This window comes from Amphiprion ocellaris, chromosome 16 (genome assembly GCF_022539595.1).
Source record: "Amphiprion ocellaris isolate individual 3 ecotype Okinawa chromosome 16, ASM2253959v1, whole genome shotgun sequence".
Lineage (NCBI taxonomy): Eukaryota > Metazoa > Chordata > Actinopteri > Pomacentridae > Amphiprion > Amphiprion ocellaris.
The window spans coordinates 8,204,367-8,214,090 of record NC_072781.1 but is presented as its reverse complement, the minus strand read 5'-3'; the positions used below and the strand labels follow the sequence as shown (position 1 = coordinate 8,214,090).

General features: G+C 38.3%; 1 protein-coding gene across 1 annotated transcript; it reads left to right on the top strand.

Annotated features, from left to right (window-relative positions):
- Positions 1-1,692: 1,692 nt before the first annotated feature.
- LOC111588571 (multiple inositol polyphosphate phosphatase 1-like) lies at positions 1,693-6,083 on the top strand. Its single transcript, XM_023299015.3, has 5 exons — positions 1,693-2,335; positions 2,413-2,607; positions 4,312-4,409; positions 5,059-5,189; positions 5,625-6,083. The coding sequence occupies exons 1-5, from the start codon at positions 1,756-1,758 to the stop codon at positions 6,004-6,006; spliced, it is 1,386 nt and encodes a 461-aa protein (XP_023154783.2). The 5' UTR covers positions 1,693-1,755; the 3' UTR covers positions 6,007-6,083.
- Positions 6,084-9,724: the final 3,641 nt, after the last annotated feature.

Genomic DNA, 9,724 nt, shown 5'->3' with positions numbered 1-9,724 from the left:
ATATATATATATATATATATATAAAGATTAATCTAAATTACTCCACAGCAACCCTATGGTGATTAATCGGATTAAAAATTTTAATTGTTCATATATATATATATATATATATATATATATATATATATATATATATATATATATATATATATATATCCAGCTCCCACTTGGCTTTACATTTTATATACAAATTAATGAACTATAGTAGACAAAAATGAAGGCAAAAATGAAAAGAGTACTAAGGTATTAATCCCTTAAGGAAATTGCAGCATTGCAGCAGCAACTTGCATATTATAAGCTCAATATAAAAGCACAATTTACAAAATACATAGATTTAAAAAAAAAATTATGAAAAGGATATAGAGTAAGATATGAACTCTCACAGTGCAAATTCTAGATATACTGAAATGCATATCTGGTCAATAATTCATTTTTAGTGACAAGTTTAGTTAGCAAAGAATTGATTTATTATGTCAAAAATCTACAGATGGGATTCTTGAGCTCTCCATTGACTATTATGTCATTTTGATAACATCTAACAATCAAATGCATGTTGACATAGAAATTTCATTTGATAATGTCCAAGTACTGAAATCATCTAAGTTACCTTTGACTTTTTACCCCCGAGTAGAGTAAAAAGTGCGAAATGTGAAGTAAAGGCAAGAGAAGCAGCTATTAAAATAGAGTAAAGTGAAGTGCAACTGGTGGAATCATAGTGACTCATCCATAGTGTAGAGTGGATGGTGAAATATATGACAAATGTGAAGGTCATGAACCCGTGGAAGAAAGTGCAATGTTCTGCACACAGATGGGTGACAAATTAAAGGAAAACAGAACCCTTGACCCCTACAGTGTGATCTGGCGGTTCCATGTTGTCTGTGGTGGGAATTTTACTGGAATGATGTGGGCCCACTTGTCCCTTTAGAGGAAATTGGTCACCTTTATCCTATGATGAGACATTTCTACCCTGGTGGGAGTGGTCTCTTCCAGGATGACAATGTTTCCGTCCATGAGGGCGTGAGGGATGACTGAATGGTTAAATGAAAATAATGTGAATCACATGCGCAGGCTTTCACAGTCACCAGACCTTGACCCAACCGAACATCTTGTCTTCTGGAAGAATGTTATTCTAACTAAGCCACTGTGTGTGGTTTCACCTTTACTTTGTCATCCATTTGCACACATTGCATGCTGCATCTTGATGAGTCCTGTGGTTAATATCTATTTGTGTTATTTTAATTCCAAAGCAGTTGAAGTGAAACTACCCAGGGTGTTTTCATGAGAGTGTCATCAAACCAGAAAGTTGTGGTCAGAGTAAACAAACAAAACCAAGGTCTTCCCACAGCAGTGCCTCTGTAGAAAACAACCTGATACTGGCACGGACATATAAAAAGATCATTAACCACATGCTTTTTTGTGAAAGTGGAGCTTTGCAACCAATTTTAATATGCAAACAAAAGAGCCAAATGTATGAAACAAAAAGGAGCAGGATCATTTTACACAGGATATTTTCATAATCTGAGAAGATTTCTATATGATGTTGCAATTTCCATTTGGTCACTTTAATTTGTTTTTCTTTTTAAGTTGTCAGTCGATAGCTGTGGTACAGAAAACTTGTTTACTTTACTTTTTAGGTAATGCTGTGATGACATTCAGATAAAAAAGCTAGACCGGACTCTGCTCAGCTCTATTTTTAAAGCTATCACACAGTTTGTGGTTGTCAGTGCAGCTTCCAAGTCTCTTCACTGGTGCATCATGCCGGTTTTTTGGGGGAAATTTACTGTGTTTTATTTCTGTGTCATCTCTTGCTGTTCACTAAATTTTGTTAGGCTTGAGGATGACCTAAATATACCAGCAATCGCCAAATATTTCAACACAAAAGGGAGGTATGAAGAAGTGAACCCATATCTCAGAGATGACATACTGGCTGTAAACACATCAATTCTCCAGCTTCCATCTGCACAGTGTCGAGAAATCCATCTGACTGCGATAATAAGACATGGAACGAGATACCCGACCACCAAAAGCATCAAGGAGATGCAGGAGTTTTACAACATTGTACGACACAATGCCTCAGGTGAACAGAGCTGGCTGCAGGAAATCCAGACGCAGTGGACGATGTGGTACACGGAGGACATGGACGGCAGGCTGGTCCAGAAAGGTGTGAACGATCTCAAGCATCTGGCTGTCAGGCTGTCAAAGCTGTTCCCTTCGCTGATTTCAGAGAAGAATCTGCGAGGTGGACTCATCAAATTCATCACCAGCTCCAAGCACAGATGCGTCAACAGCACGCTGTCCTTCAAGGCAGGACTCACAGAGCTGTGGACTATTACAGGTACAAATATACTGGTGACACTATACTGATACTGTGGTGCAATTTCTAGTGTAACCTGTTGCTTTATTTTCATGCAGATCAGGAGTTTGAGCATGCAGTGAATGATGCTCTCATGAGGTTCTTTGACCAGTGCACCAGGTTTGTGGAGGAGGTTGACAACAACCCATCAGCCATGACAGAGTTGGACAAGTTCAGAGAGGGAGCAGAGATGAAGAGGGTGGAGGAGAAGATCGCAGACCGCCTCGGAGTCGAGTACAGCCTCATCACAGACGGTCAGTGGTGGAGGAAGTATTCAGATAGCAAATACAAGGCTTTAGAATGAAGAAAAGGCCTGCATTTGTTTGTGGCAGATTCATTCAGACAATAACCGGTACATACAGTCAGATCCATAAATATTTGGACATAATTTTCAGCATTTGGCTCTGTACACCACCACAATGGATTTGCAATAAAACAATCAAGGTGAGCTTTAAGCGCAGACCATCAGCTTCAATTTGAGGGTATTTACATTTAAATCAGGCAAACTTGGAAGGAATTACAACACAATTTTATACACTACCAGTCAGAAGTTTGGACACACCTTCTCATTTAATGTTTTTTCTTTATTTTCATGACTATTTACAATGTAAATTCTCACTGAAGGCATCAAAACTATGAATGAATGCATATGGAATATTGTAGTAAACAAAAAGTGTGAAATACATCAAAATACGTTTTATATTTTCGATTCTTCAAAATAGCCACCCTTATTTCACACTTTTTTGTTTCTTACAATATTCCATGTGTGTTCATTCATAGTTTTGATGCCTTCAGTGAGAATCTACAATGTAAATAGTCATGAAAATAAAGAAAAACATTAAATGAGAAGGTGTATCCAAACTTTTGATTGGTAGTGTATATACCCTCCACCTATTTAAGTTATTGGACAGTTGGCTGCTTAGCTGTTCCAGGACCAGATGTGTGTTATTCCCTCATTATTTAATGTACAACGAGTAGATCAAAGGTCTAGAGTTCAGTGTAAGTGTGTATATGTGTTTGGAATCTGCTGAGGTCAGCTCTCAATATGAAGTCCAAAGAACAGTCACTTTCAGTGAAGCAAGCCGTTATTAGGTTGAAAAAGCCAAAACAAGTCCATCAGTGAGATAGAAAAGAACAGTAAGTGTGGCCAAATCGACTGTTTGGTGCATTCTTAAAAACAACGAACGCACTGTTGTACTCAGAGATGCCAAGAGACCCAAAAGAATATGGAAAACAAGCATGGTAGATGACAGAAGAATGATTCCCTGGTCAATAAAAACCTTTCACAACAGTTGACAACAACCCATCAGCTGTGACAGAGTGGGACAAGTTCAAAGAGGGAAAAGAGATGAAGAGGGTGGAGAAGAAGATCGCAGACCGCCTCGGTGTACCTCACAGCCTCATCACACATGGTCATAGCTTCAAAAACACTACCTGTTAATTGTGATGTGTGCGCTCCAGTTTATTTTTTTTTTTTTGGCCTCACGTTCCAAGTCTTTTACAGCTTCCTGTATGAACACAATAATTTAGTTTACTGATTTAATAGTGTGTGTTAACTATTAATCTCATTAAATGCATGAATTGTGAAACAGTCAGTGCTGAACAGCTCAGTGTTCATTTTTCACATTAGGTGGAGCTGTTTCCACATTTGGAAGCACTGAGGCCTCTGCATCAAGTTACAATGAACTTTTTCATTTGATTCCAATTAGTATCATGAGCTTCTAAATGGTTTAACAATTAAGAAAGAAATGAACCTATAGGTGCTTCAGTTTTCAGATATTGACAAACTGCTTTCTGAGCAACTGTAGTGTTTCTAGATAGTAGTTTGTACTGTTTACAGAGGAAGTAGGCTTCTCTACGTGCTTCAAGTTTATTTTGTGAGGATGTCACCTCTCTGTATTTAATAATTGCTGTGTGCACAACCTGTCTAACTAAACCACTTAACATCTCTCCTGCAGATATGGCTGAGGCTGCGTTTTACTTGTGTGCCTATGAATTTGCAATCAAGGCAATGAACTCCCCCTGGTGTCAGCTCTTTGATGAGGATGATGCAAAGGTAGGAGCATTAGTGGTCGACTGTGTGCACATTTACATTTCTCTTATGATGGTGATCAGCATCACATGCTGATCACAGCGGTGAGGAGATGTTTGTGGTCCAGAAATGTGAACTTCTTGCTTCAAGTTTGTGCATTCAGTGAGTATGACTAAATGGGATGTTACTAATAACATTAACGATGGCCCTGGTGTTTAAATCTCCCATTAAACCATGACAGAAACATTTCAGCTGATGAAAGGGCACTTTGGGTCAACCAGTTGCGCAGGACTAAATGTGCAATGTCACAAACACATACAGGACTAAGAAAATAAACAGTGCTATAAAATGTAGCTCAGAGGTACTCGACATTACTGAAGTCATCCCAGCATCTTGTCACGTTTCTAATGAAGGAAGGAGAAACATATATACACGAGTCACCATGACCCTCTCTGCTTTACTGCAGTTCATTCGCTGGAAACCCTTCATCATTGTTCATATAAGAAAGACGGTTTTGTGTTCTGCAGTACACGCTGACCTGAAAGTCATTCGGCCTGAAAAGCTACCTCACATTATGCAAAACTGTCAGATTGCTATCTTGGAGCATTCATGTTTTCATTTAAAGCCCATCCACCTAACATACAGGCCAGCTTTGACTTATCTGATTCCACAGATTATGGAGTATGAAGCTGACCTGAGAGAATTCTGGAAACGAGGCTACGGTCATGATGTTAACAGCAAGTCGAGCTGTATCCTCTTTCATGATGCATTTAGTCGGCTGGACAAGGCAGCCAGCGAGAACAAGTAAGTGAACTTTTAATGACCTGCAGTTCTTGCAAAAATAGGCTGCTGAAGCCCTTGATGAAAACTTTCAGCGGAATAAATGATGTAATTACCGGAAATCCTTTTTTTTCTGGTGGCTTGCTTCATCTTGAACATTTTGCCTCTGTTCTTGGTCAATTTATGTTTACAATGTTCACCTTTTTGAGGAAAAAAGACAAACGATCTACCAAAAGGTAGGTATACTCTAAGTAGTCCGTGTCCTCTTACAGGCATATAGATTGAAAAACAATGGTGGTAAAGAAACTGGCCTAACAAGCTGACATTACTGGGGACAGACTGCGTCTTTGCAGGAAGTATTTTATCTTCTGTGTTTTATCTACACTATACATCACTATCTGTGTTACAGCAGAGGTTATGTAAAGTCTTGAACGTTCTTTGTCCTGTGTGTTTATCCAGGTTAGGCCAGCCGGTGACTGAAGCTGTGACGGTCCAGATCGGCCATGCTGACACCCTCCTGCCCCTCCTCACTCTGCTGGGTTTCTTCAATGACAGCGATGCCCTGACATCAACCAACTACGCCACACAGACCCAACGCTCCTTCCGCACCAGCCACATGATGCCCTACGCGGCCAACTTAGTCTTTGTGTTGTACGACTGCGGGGGAGGCGACCTCAGACTGCAGCCGCTGCTCAACGAGAAGCCTGTGACGTTCCCTGGTTTGGATGATCAGCAGCACTCCATGCCGCTCTATCAAGATGTCAGAAACCACTACAGGCACCTGCTCAGTGGCTGTGACTTCGAGATAGAATGTCGGCTGCTCAAGCACCCTGCCGTGTAGGCAGACAGTCACTGTGGCTATATTCTCTTATAATTGCAAAATCAAATAAACAATGTGCTCCCACAGTTAAGAGTCAACTTTGTCCCCTAAATGTTGTTGCTTACAGTAACCACCATTTTCAGGAAGCACTAATGTCCTTTCTTTTCTGAAGTGCTTTCCTCTGAAAAGCAAATCAAATGCTCTATTGCTTTAATTAGTCATTAGTTTGGTCAGTCACATCTATAAATGTCAGAAAGAAAACTGAATTTACTTCAATTCAGTAATCAGTAACTGTTATTGCAGGATATTTGACTATGTTGAAAACTGTAGTTTATATCAGTAATGTAACTAAATGTATACAACTTTAATTAGATTAAATCTAAATTATTTTTTTCACTGAGAACTGAAAGGTGTTGTTTTATTTTATCTATGAAACAACCAGACAAGTCATTTTGATTATGCAGCAAAAATTTTAAAAATCTGCAACAACAAATGGCAAGATGGAGCATGACATATGCATTAGCAGGCAACCAGGATATTGATTTTGACTGATTAAAATAAAGAAAGAACTGGAATGAAAGGAGTGAAATATAAGTACACTCAGGCAACTATGCTCTACGCAATCTGATGTATTTCTATGTTATTGTCCTTGTTTACTCCAATACATTCAAAGGGACATATTGTATTTTAGGTTACTTTTCAGATTAAAATTTTACATACGATAAGCTTATAGACTATAATGCATTGCTAGTTTGCAATATTTTTAAAACAGCTGGAGTGTAGAAAGAGGGGTTTCTCCTCTCAGTGTCTCAAATGTAGCATTTACATTTGACATTTATAGGTTGAGAACAACTAACTAACCCATAGCCTGCTACATCAGCAAAATGTGGTTTAAGTTTTGCCAGTAACAACGTCAAATACATCAACTCATCAGGTACCGGGTCGAGTTTCTGCAACTTAAATACTACAGTTTTAATATTTTAAGCAACTTTAGCTGATATCACTTCAGGTAGTGATAATAATAATAAAAAAAACACTTCTTCTACCACTGCAGAACACTGACAAGCATAAATCTCAGAGTTCACTCCAGCTTCAGGGCATGGTTTATTGTGTTACTTGGTGTCATAAAGTGGTGTATTTGAGCACGCTTCACTGTTGTCAAACTATAAAGTTATAGGGGGAGAGCAATCTAATGTATTTGTAGAAGATACAATAAAGCCACGTTATGAGGCCGAAGTGTAGTCATTTATGGTTACAGGGTGAACATCCCAGTTGTAAATTTCTTAAAGATCAAACTGAGGTTTGTTATTAGCAAAATTAGTTAAACTTTTTGCTGTGCAAATCTAAACTGTGGTCAAATGCAGAATTGAGATGTGTCTAGCATGTGACTAGATTGGACATAGTTTAGAAAAGCTCCTATCTGTATAAGGTCCCAGAATTTACACTGAATGTCAGGACAAAAAACAAGTCATGAAGTCCATAAATCTGACCTTCATGATAAAACTGTGGTAATGCAATGATCAGTGCAAGGAGAAGCATTTCTAAAGCTTTGACAATTTCCATGAGCAAGAAGAAAAGTCCAATAATTCCTTAAACATTTCCCTTAAAAATATTGTTTTTTAAAAAATTCCCCAAATTTGGCAAGAAAATTCTTGTAAATATTTTCAAAAAATGAGTACAAATCCTCCAAAAATCCTAAAAATATCTAAAATGATTACATATATATCAGTAAAACTTCTAATATTTTCTTTAAGAACATTCACAAAAAAATCAACCAAAACCCAGTGAAATTCGCTGGATTTTGTTTGATTTTTTTGGTGAATGTTCTTAAGTAACATTTTTAACATTTCTATTTTTCCCACCAAAAAATGTTCAAAGATTTCCCAAAAACGTTGAAAATGTGGACATCAAAAGTTTCACTGTGAAAATATATTTTTTTCTCCACATTTTCAAACTTTAAAACAGGTAAATTTTGACCCACAGGATGACAGGAGGGTTAATCATCCCTCTAAGAGAGCTTTACGAGTCACTGGTAGAGGATGGTGAACCTGACAGAAGGCCAACCTTTTCAGCTACACTTCATCAGTCAGGCCTTTATGATCAAGTGGCGAGATGGAAGCCACTCCTTTGTTTACAGGTTGCTGTGAGTTTGCCAAGCTAAACGTGAAGAATAGCAGGAGGGGAAGCTTCTCTGATCTTACAATTTATAAACTGAACTATCTGGACAGAACTCCAGGCCCTGTGACTGTTGAACACCAAACACTGCTCAGTGACTGCTAACGCCATCCCTGTGATGAAGCACGGTGGTGGCATTATGCATGTGGGGGTGCGTATCTACAGCAGGGACAAGGGGACTGGGCAGAGTTGAAGGGAGAATAAAGGGAATCATTTAAAGAAAGGTCCTTAAAGAAAACAGGCTCCAGAGTGCAGCAACCTGAGACTGGAGTGATGGTTCACCTTTCAGCAAGACAATGGCCAGTTGTACAACCAAGCTTGACAGAATCTGCCCTGAAAGTGTATCATTGCACATCTTGACCTTTTGCACCATAATTACTGCACACAGCATTTGTCTGTGTACCAAGCACTAGTGTGTTTGAATGAGTGCATTCCATAAACAGGCTCATCGATCACAGAACTAGTTGGAAAGACAGACTTCCTTTGCACTGATTACTTGTTTTAATCTGCGAATGACAATAAAAGCCTTCAAATCCTTTGAGATAAGCTGCCCAAATCCAGATGTGCAACCCAAGAAGAACTGAAACTGCAATGTCTGCAAAAACACTTTTTAGGCACTATTACCATAATATTAAAATTCATCCTGATGTAGACATGAATGTATCCACAAAAATGATGGCAGCCCAACCAATAGGTGCTGAAATATTTGAATCTGATCCGCAATAGTGAACCTCATTGTGGTGTGATAGAGAACAAGACACAGTCATGTAAACAATGACAGTAGCTAGAGCATCAAGTTATGGTATTACAGGAATGTCAACTTAACCATATTAAAACGGGTGCTTTGTGTGCGCAAACATTACAGGCATCTGCACAGAAAACATGAAGTAAGAAATAGCATTATGAACTAAATTAATCTACAGTCCATTGAGAAGCAAACAAACACCAACAACAGAGTTGTCCATTAGTTTTTCGCAAGACAAATCAACACAGCATTTAAGTCTTTGTTGAATAAAGAAAAATCAGTCAGCAGCTTCAGTACTATCTATATACTTTCTACATTTACAGGCAGGCGGAGAACTGAACCTTTTCCTTAATAGTTCCCACTTTCATTTGTGTGGTGTAGTGTCAGGATTACTACACAGACGTGGAAATGTATGTAAATTTAAAATGATTTCTAGATCTTGACAAGTTGTGAAATACTGTATTGTTCAGTTCCAGATATCTGTGACTAAATGCTTCCTGCCTTTGTAGACACACTGTGATTTGTAAGTTTTGATACATAAATGATAAAATGATGAACTCGTGACTCCAGGTTCTTCATAATGTTTTGTAAAAAGATAGTTCATTAAATGTGAACATTTTCAGAATTGTAATTTTTTGCACTAAAACAAAGGGAAAAATTTGGAGTTGTCGTTATCAGTTATTTTATGATTCTAGAGGATGACTGAAATTGATGTAAAAACTGATTTACATTTGGTTAAAACTATTTTCCACTTCCAGGAATGCATTGCAGCCTCCTTCATCTCAAAATCAGCCAAATCTGAACACATGGATGATGCAT

Bases quoted from the DNA above. Each gene is read 5' to 3' on its own strand.
- LOC111588571 (XM_023299015.3), top strand. From the start codon at position 1,756: ATGCCGGTTTTTTGGGGGAAATTTACTGTGTTTTATTTCTGTGTCATC. The intron at 2,336-2,412 runs GTACAAATATAC...ATTTTCATGCAG, and splicing joins AGAGCTGTGGACTATTACAG to ATCAGGAGTTTGAGCATGCA. The intron at 5,190-5,624 runs GTAAGTGAACTT...GTGTTTATCCAG, and splicing joins AAGGCAGCCAGCGAGAACAA to GTTAGGCCAGCCGGTGACTG.